General features: G+C 48.4%; 1 protein-coding gene across 5 annotated transcripts in view; it reads right to left on the bottom strand.

Annotated features, from left to right (window-relative positions):
* Positions 1-1,144: 1,144 nt before the first annotated feature.
* The window catches only part of ARHGEF6 (Rac/Cdc42 guanine nucleotide exchange factor 6), a 40,792-nt gene continuing 26,840 nt past the window's right edge, over positions 1,145-15,096 (bottom strand). For 2 of the 5 annotated variants that reach the window (XM_075106744.1, XM_075106746.1), the window contains 11 exons: positions 14,201-14,347; positions 13,230-13,316; positions 12,174-12,252; positions 11,263-11,396; positions 10,841-10,966; positions 7,936-7,956; positions 7,051-7,144; positions 5,971-6,060; positions 5,079-5,178; positions 4,129-4,183; positions 1,145-3,486 (listed from right to left, as the gene is read on the bottom strand). In XM_075106744.1, the coding sequence (XP_074962845.1) occupies positions 3,346-3,486; positions 4,129-4,183; positions 5,079-5,178; positions 5,971-6,060; positions 7,051-7,144; positions 7,936-7,956; positions 10,841-10,966; positions 11,263-11,396; positions 12,174-12,252; positions 13,230-13,316; positions 14,201-14,347 (1,074 nt within the window). In that variant the 3' untranslated portion in view covers positions 1,145-3,345. Of the gene's footprint in view, positions 3,487-4,128; positions 4,184-5,078; positions 5,179-5,970; positions 6,061-7,050; positions 7,162-7,935; positions 7,957-10,840; positions 10,967-11,262; positions 11,397-12,173; positions 12,253-13,229; positions 13,317-14,200; positions 14,348-15,096 lie in introns of all 5 variants that reach the window. The other 3 variants (XM_075106745.1, XM_075106747.1, XR_012662700.1) reach the window with 2 other exon arrangements.

Here is a 15,096-nt window from a genome sequence, read left to right as displayed (position 1 = left end):
TCCAGCTCTTTCTAGGAGCTGCCACCACCTCTTCTAGGAAGCCAGACCCGTTGCAGGAACCCCTGCCTGGGGGCAAGGGAGACTTCTCCTTCTGGTTTGGGCTTGGGGGTACTTGTGCCATGGAGCAGTGCTGCACTGGGGCAGTTGGCAGGAGCAGCCCCCTGCAGACGGGCACCTCCAGGGCATCCCCAGCTGCGGCAGTGCTTTGGGCTGTGCAGGTTAAGCTGGGGGGTGGGTGGGTTCTGATTTTTCACATTGATGGTAATTTGGAGCCATTTGGAGGATGTGGTGCTTCCTGTGTTGGAGCTGGGTCGTGCAAGGGGGCTGTTTGGGATCTGGTATAAGACAAGAGTCCCTGTATTTAGTGGGAGAGCAGGAAGGAGGGTCTCTGGTTAAGGCCTGGATACCTTCATGGGTACCCAGGTGTAGAGATGCTCCCTCCAAAATGAGCCTGGGGAACACCTCCTCCTTGCCCTTCCACCCAGTGCAGGCTCTGGATGCAGCTCTGCAATAATTGCCCGAAACAGCACTTGTGCCTGAGGCCAGTGTTTCTCTTCTGCTTGCTCTTTTTCCCTCTCTGACTGCTGTGTTTGGGGAGGTAGAGCAGGGTCTGGCCCTCATGCCCTTGAACTTCCCACTTTGGCTGTGGACTGAGAGTATGGCTTGTCTCTACCAAAGAGTTAAAAATACCAGCATGCAGGAGAGATCTTGTCCAAGTGGTAGACCAAAGGAAATCCTGTCACCACACCTAATCTCCAGAAAAAAAAAACACAAGCTAACTAAAAAAAAAAAATCTCAAACAGGCAGGAAGTCACTTACCTACAGCAACCCACCAGTGCAGTGCAGAGCAGCTAGCTCTCCATGAAGCATCCTTGTGAGCAGAGTGCAAGTGGGGCTTGAGGGATGGAAATGCATCTCCTTCCCCTGGGAGCAGGTGCCATCACTGTTGCAGATCTGGGTGATGGTGGGAGCAACAGCTCAAGTGCCAGCATCATCATTTTTACCAGTATCCTTGCCAGCATCAAGTAAATCAAAGGGTGGATGATGCAGCCATGGGCATTTTGAGCAAACCAGGGATGCCCAAAGCAAGCCCTGGCTTTGGTTTCATGGCAGAAACAAAGGAAGCAGCACTAAGAGCTAAGAAGCAATTTTAATCTTCCTTTATTTGTTGAAAATGTCAATTAAAAAACTGTTGAAAATAAAAACATGTTAGAAAAGTTGAACTTGCATAAGTAGTTACAGTAAATAAACCTACATGACAAAGACAAACTGGAAGGCAGCTGACACAACATCCATCTAAAGACAGACTCACTAGAACCTATTTACAAAGCACTGTAAACAAAGTAAATATGGAAACATTGCTGTCCAACCGGCATGGCTTCTTTTCCTTTTATTTTATTTTCTTGTCTTTTTTGGCTTCTAGCTCTTGACAAATGCTTGATCCAGCATGTCCCAGTGTGCCCTCCATCACATTACATCTTACAAACATGCATATGTACACAGCACAGGTTTCAACTAAACTGGGGGGGAGCAGGGAAATATTTTCACCCTCTCCTAGGAGCGTAAACGGCCCTCGGTTTGCTTCCTTGCACTGGCTGCACATCGTGAGCCTGGTCCCCAGCCCGCCTTTGGGCAGGCAGCACCAGACAACGCAGGGCTGCCTGGGGACAGCATCCCAGAACAGCAGTGCGAGCTGCTCAGCATGCAGCAAAGGTTGTTATCCTGGAAAATGATTAGCCGGCACAGAGGGCTTGACTGCTAACCAAACCGCTCACCTGCGTGCCTGTGCGGGGATGCAGAGAGCTGCCATCCAGCTGGGACACTCTGGAGATGGCAAGTGTAGCCAGAGCAAAAAAGACCTCTGTTTTGTCCTAGAAACAGCTTAGACTTAAAGAGGGGGTTTTTTTACACACCTTGTGCTGTTTTTGAGTCTAGCTCTCCCCAAACACCATTTGCTATGTGCTGGCTAAATTTTAATTGCAAGGGGGGAGTTGTAATTATTGCCTGTATTATGTCCTTCATGACCAAGGTAATGGTATGACTGTACTGAGCTGTGGTGTGTCTGCACACCCGGGGACCATGCTGCCCTGTGATATACATAAGACTTACCATTAACAGAATGTTACTTTTATAACGCTGCTAAGGAAGGAACGAAAACATCATTTCTAAACTAGAGTATAACACCAAATGAGATGAAGATAGCCGATACATATGCATGTTGCCTGTGTGCTGTGTTCGAGGAGCTGCGCGGGGATCTGGAAGGGTGTTGCACATCCTTGCCCTAGGAGCATCCCAGCTCTTGCCAAAGCATAAATAGTTTTCCTATCCCAAGAGAAAGTTCCTTTTTCATAGCAGAAAGCCCCTTTGGGGCAACGGGGGAGAAGTGGCCGTTGGCTACGTTCCCAGCCTTTGGCAAGGAGAGATGGAGAGCCTCGTGGGCAGAAGGGAGCAGGGAACCAACACATTTGGGGGTTGTTTTTGTTGTCAAGCAGTGTTTACATTTCATACAGAGAAAAGCATGTCCTGCAAGGGGAAGCACAGCAAAACTATAAACTCATACAATAGCTGGACACTCAATGTGAAAACAAAGCAGGGGGTAGGACTTATTGGTCATGCATAAGAAAAGGGATGGGGGGCAGAACAGCAGTTACCTGTTGTGCTAATCACGAGCTGTTAGGAGGCAGTACTGTGCAACATACCTTCCCATGCACTCTGACAGGTGCTCCAGATCTGACTTCCCCAAGGAGTTCAAATGTCTTCATGTTAATTGCACATTTTAATCAGTATCAAGGCCACACGGGAACCACAGTATTGCTGGGCTCTAGTTCGCTACAGTCAACTAATGGGGAAAAAGAAAGTGAATGGGAAAAGCTTCCCCAGTTGTGATTATCTGAAAAGAGGAGCATGGTGCTTTTTGGTTTCTGCTCAATGCCACCTCAATAATGTTTTCATTCAATAAATAGGTACCGGTGCTTTTGAAAAGAATGAAAGCATTAAAAAGTGCTTAAGCTTCCTCTAGGAAACTGCTGCCAAACCCTTTGGTGAGCGGCAATCATTAGCAGAGTTTGTATTTGCTCCCAGTAGCAGGTACGATGAGGTATTAGTTGCTGCAGATGAATTGTGAATCATGGACCGCTTGCTTACTGGTTTAGTTGTGATCGACTGTTTCTGGTTTATTTCCTTATTGAATGGAAGAAAAACTATTTTTTTTCTCTATGACTTTTTTTTTTGTAACAAAATTCCCAAACCCAACAAAATAAGGAGCAAGAAGAGGCAAAGGATCCAGTTCTGCTTCCCAAAAAACACCTGAGGTCACACACCACTGCCAGCAGCTTTTCCCCGAATTCAGGCGATCAGGGATGACTTGCGCCCCGTGTCCTCCCTGCCACACTCGTCTGTCTGCTTCAGCAGCCTTCTAACCAGCTTCTCCAAGTCCCTCCTGGATTTAAGCTCTTCCTCCAAACACTGTTTCATCCTTTTGTTCTCCTGCAAGGCGGAAAATAAAGGAATAAGGATGCAGTTAATGCCCACGCACTTCACACAATGAGGTCCTTCCATGCCCTGACTGCCGGGTGGCTCGGAGGGGATGCCATCCCATGGACATCTAACAGGTCACTACCGGCTTGTGAGGATGAACAACATGGGTTACTTGTGGTCCAATCCACTCAAGCAGAACCTTACCACCTTACAGACCTGCACAAAAGTCCCAGTGACTTTGAGCAGGCAGAACCATCCTCCTGGAAACCTAATTTTAGCCTGGGTTGGAGGACCCTGTTCTCCTGGGGTGGTCTCTCCCACCTCCAGCCTTGGGGCTGGACGGAGGGGGATGTATTTCTTCCAAGTCTAGAAGAATCGATACCCACCAGACCCCTATAAAATGAATAGTCAAGTTGAAAGAGCGGGGAAGTTTTATGTTACAACAAAGACCAAATACTCCTTCCCTCCTGCTGGTTCTGGTGCTCAAGGGGCTGCATGGTGAGCTGATTCAGGGAGCTAAACCAGAAGAAAACTGATGCTGATTTGGGGAGCTGAAGGATTGCACCGGCATCAGCAAGACTTTTCCTGGGCACCAACCGGTCAAAGACAACAACCCACTGCAGCCAGCGGAAACAAAACCACTCAAATTACCTGCTTCAGTTCTTTGACTTCATCTTTCAGTGCATAAACTGTGTCAACAAGGCTCCTGCAAAAATAAATGAAAAAAAAAAAAAAAGAAATAAAGAGAGCTGGAGTGCAGCAGAAGAGCAGCAGCATAGGAGCTTTCACGAGGGAGGCACTGATGGGGAAGGTGCTTCCAGCTTCTGCTTTGCATCAGGTTGCAGCTATTGCTGCTGCCCATGAAGGGACTCTGGAAACAGAGCCCAAAATCAAAAGCTCAAAAAAAAAATCTGAAAACTCAAGAAAAATAACGTAAAGATAGCAGAACAAGGTATCGACAAAGGCCTGTGGCTTTGGCTTCCTTGTTTACTCCACTGCGATAAATAACAATGACATTAAAACTGGAAATGCCTGAGCATCTTTTGTAAAACAGCCTTGATTCTTTGAGGTTATGCTGCAAAAAAAACAAGCATTAAAGGAATTCCCTGCCTGGGTTAGAAAAGGAGCAGATCAGCACAGTCACCTAGATGCTGAAGCTCTGTAACAGGCTGGGAGCACGCACAGACAGCATCACCCGGCTGTCAGGCAGGCTCCCGAGGGGTAGCAGCAGCCCAGTATGTCAGTAGTTTGGAAGAAAAAAAAAAAAAAAAAAGCGATTTGTTTGGTTCTGTCCTCCCCGTCCCCATCGGCTACATCCAGATAAGCTCTGGGACTTGATAAACTGGCTCCTGGGACCAGCACACAGACTTCCAGAGGGTTACAGCCATGTCAGAGCAGCTGGGAAGGTGGCTCTGTTCTTAAAAAGGGACGAAATAGCGAAATAGCAACTGAAATAGCCCAGTGGTTCTCACCAGGACCCGCAGCAGTCGCTGACACCAGCCCTGCTCCTCTGCAGAGACGCAGTAGGAGAGAGCGTTAGTTTTTAATGTCCTTCTGAAAAGCAACAGGGGAATCTGCAAGTGGAGAGCAGCTGTGCTTACTTTTCCTCTGTGACAGTCTGGCCGTTGCTTCGTGTTTCCTCTATGATGATTTTCTCTTCCTCAGGAAGAAGGACTTGGGGGATGGAGTCTTTACGGGAGCCTGTGCACAAGAATTACTCATCAGGAAGAAAAAGGGACACTATCTCTGATGCCCACACTGCTCTGGAGACAGCATCCCTGGTTCTCCCTGCTCCTCTGCAAGCCCAGGGCAGGCTGGGGACGCAGGGGCTGGAGCAGCCACCAGCTCTCTGCCTCGGTTAGATATGGACTTGTAAGCACCATTACCCTGGAGCTGAAGCAGCAAGTGGAAAGTTTTCAAGAGTGCTCATTGCATCTAAAGCTACATCATGACTTATAAATGAAATAACTTGATCAGGATCAAGAGCTCTCAGAAGAAACATGGCCTCCCGTTTTAAAACGTACTATTATTTGATAGTTCAGTGATTTGACATCTCACCAGCAATGATAAATAGTTATACTTCCAGAGTTGAAGATGTTAAATAGGTTCTTATGAAGCAGCTTGTTCTTAAACACGCAGCTGATTGAGAGATAATATTCATGCTTCCTTTCGAAAGCTATATGCAACCTGAGATTACCATCAGGTTTTCAGTGCTGACAGCCACAGGCACTAACTAGGTTTGCTTAATTCCTAACAACTGCTGGTGAAATGGCTGTGTCTCATCTGCCCTCCTACCTGCTTCATTCTCTGTGTTTAGAAGAAAAACAATGGCAACTAAACCACTAGGCAGATGAAGCTCCCTTATCTTGAAGATTGAACACCACAGTTTCCTAGCATGAGTCTTGCTATATGATGCAACCATCTGTTTTTTCCCAGAGGGGTTATCAGTGTTACAGGCAGAGTAAGAACTGAATAGTCTGGTTGTGTGCCCACCTGAGCTGAGAGCTTGCTGGAAGCCTGCCCCAGTACAGTATGCCTCGATCACCTTCAGGATCTGAGCATCTTCTTCCAGCGCAGCCGTACCTGTAAAACATTGCAGGCAACAGCTATCACAAAAAGCAAAGGGCTTTGGCTTCACCTCCCCCAACCTTTGCTTCCAAGTCCCGTAAGAGAGGTGCGTGTTGTTTCCTTGACTGACACTGTCTCTGGGACTTTGCCCAATTCCCTTTTGAGGTTCTTTATATTTTCTGGCCTTTGTAACATCCTGTGGCATTGAGCACCATGATTAAATGGTATGAAAATGCACTTCCAGCTGCTCATCTCAGCAAAACTCAGGGTGTGATGTCCGACTTTGGGTGCAGGGAGCACCCAAAGGCGATGGGAAGGCAGAGCAGCCCTGCTAGGAGAGGTCTGGCACAGCTGCATCAGAGCAGGACTTGGAAACATGAAGGCTTCATTTCCAGCCCCAGCAGCTCAGTGCTGTCTCCTCGAGGGGGACAACTGACCTTCAGGCTGGACACCATAGCATCTCATTGCTGGGTGACAATGGCCTTTCATGTAAAACCCCCACGGAGTGTCCCGCGTGGACTTCAGGGAGCTGTCAGGACATCCCTCTTTGCAGGTGAACACCCACAGGGATGGGGTCTTGTTTTGTTCCCTGGTCCTGCATGCAAACTGTTCCAGGACTTGCTGGCATGGCCAGGTGAGGGCTTGTCCCAGCTCCCAGATATATTTTGTTGACCATTGATGTGGAGTCTTACAGCAGCTTTTAACTACTTCAAAGTAGTTCCCTGGCTTCGTAGCCAGGACAAGACCGCCCACAACCACATGATCTTGTGCTAGCAGTCACCAGGAGGGTGGTAGCATGCCTAGTAGTGGTAACTGGGAGGGGATCTGGCAGAGGCTGAGGACCAGTGTGCTTCCAGAAGCCTCCTCTGCTCAGCAGCACATAGGCTTGCTCACAACGTGGGCATCCTGTCGCATCCTGCACCGTAAGAAAGGTTGCTCTCAAAGGCCTGTTGGAGATCACTCTGTACACAGAAACCCCCACAAAGAGAAAAATACAATGCTTACTTTTCCGAATAACAAATTCTTCATCAGATGGTTTTCTCTCAGTTTTCCTTTTGGGAAGAAACTTCTTCATCGTTTTGGGACTTTTGCTGGAATCCTATAGAGAAACAGACTCTTGTGTTTAACCAGAACCAAAGGCAGCTCGAACAGTGGAGCCGTGCAGCTGAATGCAGCTACCCATGTTACACACAACACATTAGAGAACTACAAAGCAGACAATGAGGAAGTCGGGAAAAATGATGCTTTTTGCCTTTCCCATGCGCTAGTTGTGGCCCACTGGTCCCTGGAACAGCAGTGGGAATTGCACCTGCAGGTGTGGACAAGCTCCTTTAGCGAATTCAACCCTTGGCTAAGATCCTTTAGCCAAAGAATTCAAACACACTCACAGCACTTTTAGTCTGCTTATCAGCTCTGTGGTCTTTGTTAGAAAATCCTATAATATTGTTTGTTTCCTTGACTCAATTTGATTTTTAATATAAAAGAGTTGGCAAATTACATTGTTTCCAAACAATTTGTTTGAGAGTATAAATCCCCCCCACACATACACAGAGAACAAACAAATACACACAAAGTTAGTGTTTGCTATGACTCCACAAGTAAGAAACACAAGCTTTTATCTCCTTCACAGAGCTACAAGTCTTGCTGATTTGGAGAGAATTAGTGTATTAGCAGGTTACATGCAATATGGATTCTAAGCAGGAGAAGAGGCATGCCAGGAAGCTGAAGTACCAAATCCTTCTTGAGAGTTATCTCAGAATACATTTGCCAGTTGCCACTGACTCTCACAATAAATTATCGACACAGGGTCATGCAAGCACAAGAAGCTTGAACAGGAACAAGCATTCTCTGCCACGATAAGCTAAGCCAAAGAGATGTATCTACCCTTACCTTTAAGATATAAGACATCCTCTACAATGAATATGCAAAGAAAGAGAAGATGAGTGTGAGAGATTGATGATTTTATTGATCAAGTCTATTAAATCCACAATTCTAAAACACATTTAAATGTTAGTCTTGCGATTAATGTGGCATACCCTCCATACTGGTTTTAGAGCACTATCGACATGCAAAGGAGCACGGTGTCATGCAGAACTGAAAAAATTACATGTGAAACACATGGTAAGTGGGCATTAATGCACTCTAAACACATCAAAATAGAGAACATGCCTCCTTGGTTAGTAGTAGGTTTCTGTAGATGTTGGTTGTCTAAAATGGTGCTTAAAAATGCAGGACCCATAGGTGCTAGCCAACGCTGCAGCCGCCCTGCGCGCCTGGCTCAGTCCGAGCCCTGGGGAGCAGCCTGGGGTCTGGCCCTGTGCTCAACACCAGTCCTGCAGTCTTCAAGCAGCCCAGCCAGGATGATGGGATGCTCTGCCCATCCTGGTGACAATCTCCCAGGACTGCATCTTCTCGGAGGGGACCTGACATCCTCACTGGAGACCGGACTGCGTCAGGCATCAGCGCAGCAGCATCTCCCTGCTCCGCTGGCAGGACAGGGAGCTCCCTGCACACCCCATGGAGGGTCCCATCCCTGGGATGCCCAGCACAGGGAGCCGCGCGGCTCTCCTGCAGGTCTGGCCAGCAGAGTCCTGCATCCCAATGTTATAAACCCTTCACCTAATGCAAAGCAGGCCACTTAAACAAACAAAAAAAAGTCGAAGAAATCATCTGTAATTCTTTTTCACTTTGCTAACCTGAATCCGGACACACCGCTTTACCCATAGCACCTGCTCTGTCATGTCAAATGATTACTGGAAACAGAACAGGGAAAATGACCCAATTTCAATGGAAATAACAAGAGTGCTGTGCGGTACGCAAGCAGGTTCTGGGGTTTCCTGAGCACAGCTAGGTATGAGGAAATGCACAAGACTGTGCCATCCCGTCCTACACTACTAGAAGCCGATTAAAGTAACACTGGATGTCTGAAAATCTCTAATCTTTTAATCAAACTCCCCCACTCCCGTCCCTGCAAATAACCTTTGCAATTTGTATTCCTTCATTGTATCTTCATTATAGGAAGGTGGCTTGCACTGAGCTGTTAGTATAGTTCACTTTGTGCCCAACTTTAATTTAAAGAATAAAAATTAAAATACAGTGAAATAAGAGATCTGTGTAGTGACTGAGCACCCCGGAGGGAGAGACGAGGCAGATGCGGATCTGCTTGCGCCAACAACTGAACTTACTTCACATTTGTCATCATATGCTCGTGTCCAGGAGTCCCTCCCCTGAGAGGGGGGCTGCCCCCCGGCGCAGGCAGGACTGACTGGGGACCAGGCTGTGCCTGCCCAGCTCTGCTCCGGCTCTGGCGGACCCATTGACCTTTGAGTTCCCATCAACACCTGGTACTGGCCCGTTCTGGTTGGAAACCACATTTTTGGTCCTTTGACACCTTGCAGCTGCCATCCCGCCTGCAGCAGCATCCCGCCCCTCAGGGCTCCCCGCCCGCCCGGCCTCTGCGGCAAAAACCTTGACTCCTGCTATGCACGGCAGGGGACAACTGAGAAACTGCAAAGGACCGTGGTATTAATGATATCACTCAATCTGTGGTTTTGGCCTACCTCATGAACAAATATCACCTTGCACTTTCACACAGAAAAATCTCTCCTCTAATTCAAGCCTCGTCCTATATTTTAATTCACCATGCAAGCAAGAAACAATTTAATCTCTGTTAGAGATTTGGACCATGCAAAGATTAAGGGTCATTTCCAGCCTGCTCTGTTGGTTTTTGAACAATTTAATTCCCGAACTGAAATGCGTTGTTTAACAATTTTTGCGAAATTAAGGTAACAAAATGCCATGAGGCTACCCAAAATCTCGACCTGGAGTAGCGGACCCACAGGCCCCCTGGCTGCTGGGCTCTCCATGCCCGAGTGCTGGGGGGCTGGGAGGGTGCAAGACCCCTCCTTGTCCCTGTCCCTGCTGGGAGCCCGGGCAGCGACACTCCCAGGGCTGCTGTACCAAGAAAGGTGGCTGACTCAGAACCGGAGTGCTCATTCAGTAAGAGGAACGTTACCCGAGTTACTGGTGAGTAATCCCACAAGTTTAACGTGAGGTAGGGAAGGAGAGCACTGCAGTTACAGTGGGGGGTGAGAATCAGAGCTGCGTTGTATTTTGGGTTTCCCCACGCCGCCTCCTACCTCTCAGGCTTGGGGTTTCTGCGGGGGAAGCAATCCCAAGGTAAGGGTGTAAAACGCTCAGGTGGGCAGCGGAGGAGGGCTGAGCCCCACGGCTGCTGCAGAGAGCCCTGCTCCAGCCACCAAAACAGAGGGTGGAAGACACAAGAAATACCAACAGGCCTTCTTCCTCTTCCTCTTGGTGCAGCATTGCTGATTGATCCTGCAGTGCTGCTCTGGCCACTGCTGAGCCGCTGCTACGGCTCCTCTCGATGCAGCACATCCCAGCAGGGAGCCCAGCTCCCACACACAGCTCAGACCAAGGCAGGAGGAGGAGAAGGGGAGGCAGCTCCACCACAGCACCGATGGGACACACAAGGCTGTGGGACACCCCGCTGCGGGACTGGTGACATCCAGCAGCTGAGGGCTCTGGCCACAGCAGCTGACAGCAAACATCGGGAACGGAGCTGAGCCTGCAAACACATGTGCTCATGCTTCACTTGTAGCACAAAGCCAGCCGTGGCAACAAGCATCCATCGCAGGACTGGGGCAGAGTAATCTCTCTCAGCACCCCCGTTAACCTAAGCTTCTGTGCACTCGCTATAGGATAAGAACCCTGGACACAAGCACTAGGGACTGCTATGAAACCACGGTGCTCTGCAGGCACGTGGGATGATTACCTCTTTGTAACTCAGTGCTGCCGACGGTCTGAGTGGAGGAGCAGGACGGAGGCAGCTCAAGCTCCAGGGCTTGAGGATTTTAGGGGGTTCCAGAGGCCCACGGATCTGTCCGGCTGAACTAAATGTCTGAGAAAATAGATGAGAAGCAAATTAAGACTGTTAGCCACCAAACAATGTAGAGAAGCAGAGGGGGATGGACAAGAGTTCACTGTGAACTCGTTTGAGACGTTTAGGTTGCAGCAAAAATAGGGGAGGATGCATGTAAAATGGTACAAGCACAACACGGTTACAAGCAAAACTGCAGGATGTGTCTTACAGCTGCACACATTACCTTGGTATCAAGGTGCGCTGCCAAAACAGAGAGATCAGGCAGCGCTGAGGAACCCTAGGCAGCAGAGGGGCTGGGGAGGCGAGACACATACCGAATGAGCGCTCCAGGACTGCGTTTTGGATACGGTGTTGCACGTCCCTTTGGTGAGCCTTTGCAAGTGGTCAAGCCATTCGTGCAAGTCCTGGCTGGTGCTGCAGGACACAGTGATCCGCTCCGTCATGTTCCCTGTGGCAGAGGGTTAAATGTCTTTAGCAAGAGGTAGAGATCCAGGAGGAAACACAGGGTGAGCTCAGCTCGGCACAGCAGCAAACGGCTCCTCAGCTTGCAAAGTCCAGTGGCTGCAAAAGGCCAGTTTACAGATGTGACCCCTGTTGTGCTCCAGGCACCCAGTGCCAGCCAGCATGGGAGCAGCACAGAAAAGCTAAGGGAACTGGTGAGATGAATGTGTCAGGGATTATTTAAGCTTAAAAGTAAGAACATGCAACATTTCCATGATTAACAGGACCCTGACACGAAATACCACCAGCACAAATAGCTGCCCTGCAGCCAAGTCACTGAGCATGACAACCATGTACAGCTACAAGTAATGAGATAAATTGAAGGGGAAAATTGGGAGGAACATTAGGAAAGCTACCTGATGACCAGAGCTCTTAATCTGTCAATAAACAAGGTGCTCACAGCTGCACGGGATGGACCACGGACACAGACAGGGCTTGCATGGCACAGAGCAGTGCTACTGGGGCCAGAACCAGCCCTGGCAGGAGATTTGTCCTATACCTAACACTATGGTCTCCGAAAGCAGCCCAGTGCCAGAGACAGAGCTCAAGGGCACTGGGAGAAGGTCACCTCAACTAGGAGGGAGATGCTTAGGAACTCAGACAAAGCACGGTAAAAAACTAAAAAGAGCATGGTGCAGTGGTGTGGGGAGGAGGAAGACCAGTACCTCCAGCGGCAGCTGCTGTTTGTACTGGGAGGATGTGCCGAAGCAGGGACTACACTGACCTGCAATTTCAAACATGTGCTCGTTCCCTTCAGCATCTTCCAGCCTTGTCAGTGTCATTCCTGTCAAAGGCAGCTTTCCCTAGGAGAATTGAGGAGGAGTCAGTGTCTGCATCTGCTTCGCAGCAGGCTCTGTTCTGCTGGTTTCTGGTGATTCCTTTCTCTTTGGGAAACGCCATTAAAAAATAATTTGTGAAGGCTTCAGACTGCAGGAAGAGTCTCCTTTAATGTATGGATCTAGATTTCCCTGCACAACTAGATCAAACGGCCGAGAAGAGGCTCCCATGATAACCGAGTCATCCCTGGCTTATCTGCTGCCCTTTCCCTTCACTAGGTGCAAACCCTTTTTACAACCAAGTCAGGAGGACAAACTTCCCCTGGTTTTTCTGAAAGCCTGCCCCATCCTTCTGTTTTGTGTGCTGAACTGTCTGCTCACCCTACTCCTGCTGGTGGGTAAAAGCTAAAAACCTAGCCAAATCCTTCCCAAATCTTTCCTGTCTCCCTCATCACCCTTGCGTGACACATCAACAGGAGAGCATCCTTTTCCTGGAGGGTATTGATGGTTTCAGGCAACTGGAGAAAAGCCAAGCTCCCAACAGCCTGACTGCAGCCATTCAAGTGGTAAAACACAAGAAATGCAGTGCCTCACGGAGTGGAAATTTTGGACTCTTCACAGTAATGAAGTATTTTCCAGAGATGGCTCAACCCTGAGAGCTGGCTGGCTGGCTGGCCGTGTGGGGCAAAAGCCTACAGCTGGATCAGGACACCTTACACACACACACAAAATTCTTGAGAACAGCATGTAGGGCAACATGCTGCGAGATTGGGTTTTTTTTTTCTAATTTCACAGCATTCACTTACCAAATGCTGTTAACCAGTTGGCAGGACAAAGGCACCAAGTGTCCTCGCAGGCATGGTAAAACCAAGCCCTGGTTCCCAGCCTGGGGCATTTGCATCACAACAGAGGGTTTAAGGAAGCAGAGGATTTGAATTTGATAGAGCTATCTGATTTCCTTTTTCACACCTAATGCCTTGCAACTTCAAATTAAGTATGTCTACCTGATAGATGAACCCACTCATCCGTGGGCTTGCAGACAGCATCAGCAAAACGTTTGAGAACAACAAGAAATATCGCTCCTCTTTTTCCTGCAGGGGTAAGAATTTACATTAGTCCAGTTTGCAATGCATCACAACCACTTTCCTCCAGCAAAGCAAACTTGTGGCAGCTGGAATCACAGTCTATGAGAGATCACCCCCAAACCAATTATTTTGGATTTTTTTCTTTACAGCATCGCATTTCTGCATTAGTATTTCCTGCATACATTTTCGTCTGCATCCTGCTAATCCTCCTCCGATCATTTCAGAGTGCCTCAGAAGACCAAGACCTTACACCCCCCAGCATCTCACATCTCAAACAAGACGCTGGGTCTAGACTCTCCAGGGCTTTGTTTTACAGGTCTTCCTTTCCCAGGGAGAAGTTGCTACAGCAGGCAATTCAGTGCTAACAGGCACTTCCCCACATCAAACATGCAGTATGCATGGCTGTAACACCACTGGTGAAGGTCTGTGGCAAGCACTGGTGCGATGCTTTAGGACCAGTAGCACAGCAATCCTTCCAGTTATTTCCAATGTGCAGTCAGCTCTGGAGTGGGACGTCACAGCAGCCGCTGTGCACAGGACGTGACAAAAGGGTTATGCTAATGCACACTTTCAAGTCACTCTTATTTCTCAGACTAAGTCACAGGGGGGAAGGAGGGAAATTAATGTACTATACAACACTGAGATGATGCTTTTGCTCGAAAAGTGTGTCACCAAAGGCCTGAAACTACGTCCCCAGGGTGTGATGCAGTGCCTGACTGGGAAGATGTGCACATTGCCCAGCTCTTGTCCAGGTAAAATTATTTATCAGCATTATTTGTCAGCACTTCGCTGGCCTGCGGTGAGAGTAGCTGCTGCCTTGCATCGCTGATCCCATGAGCAAGGGGTTATTTGGACACAACGTCTTTAGCCAGGAGGACCACAGCACTCACCTCACTTCCCCCACACTGTACCATAACCTGGGACATGTAGATAATGTTTCCCATCGTTTTTATGTCCTCTCCTTCCCAGCGCTGGATGGATTCAGAAAGGATCTGCAGTTCAAGTTGTTTCCTCTTCCTCAGCTCTTGGCATTGCGACTGGGAATCACAGCAAGGCGCTTCGTTAGCTAAAGGGCAGGCGCAAACCCAAACCATCCCAATGAAGATGGTTTCACCTGCAACGCTCCCACAGCCGTGTGGGCTCAGGGCTGGTCATGTCAAGGGATCAGGAAAGCCTGCTTTGGCTCTATTACACAAAGTTTGTTAAAAAAAAAATCCTCACCCTAGCAATTTATGAAGTAATGAATACGTTAAAATGTCAAAGAAATTGCAAACTGCACTGAGCAAACTTTTCCTTCCAAACCAGTCCTACCTCTGAGAGTACAGGGTCACATTTTCCAAACCAAGACAGCCTCAGAATTAAATGTCTCTAATTTTGCTGCTTCTTAGAGAGATTTTGCCCATTCTGCCCAAACAGCAAAAGAGTTATACTTGCTGCAACACAAAGGCCCCACAAATGAGATGGGTAGACATTTTCTAACCAAAATTTGCAAACCCAAAAGCAGGACTTGGTACAATTCTTCAGTGGTGCAGTAAAGTAGTGCAAAAAGAAGCTTTTGAAGGTGCCGTAATTGAAAAGACTGCACTGATGCTCAGTAGCTGGGGACTGATAGAGCTCCACAGAGCAGCCAGTCCTTCAGCAAGCAGAGCACAATGCTGACTGAGCAACGATAGCCCTGCAAACCCAAGCAAAACTTGCTTTAAGTGACCCCTCTGCCAACGGGGAAAATTGCTGCAAAGCCAAACTCAGGCTCAGTTTTCTCCAGCTGCTTGGTTTTTTCCAAATC

This window comes from Phalacrocorax aristotelis, chromosome 11, assembly GCF_949628215.1.
Source record: "Phalacrocorax aristotelis chromosome 11, bGulAri2.1, whole genome shotgun sequence".
In the NCBI taxonomy this organism is placed as follows: Eukaryota; Metazoa; Chordata; class Aves; order Suliformes; family Phalacrocoracidae; genus Phalacrocorax; species Phalacrocorax aristotelis.
Note: the sequence above shows the minus strand (reverse complement) of the source record. Positions and strands in the feature narration are given on the sequence as shown.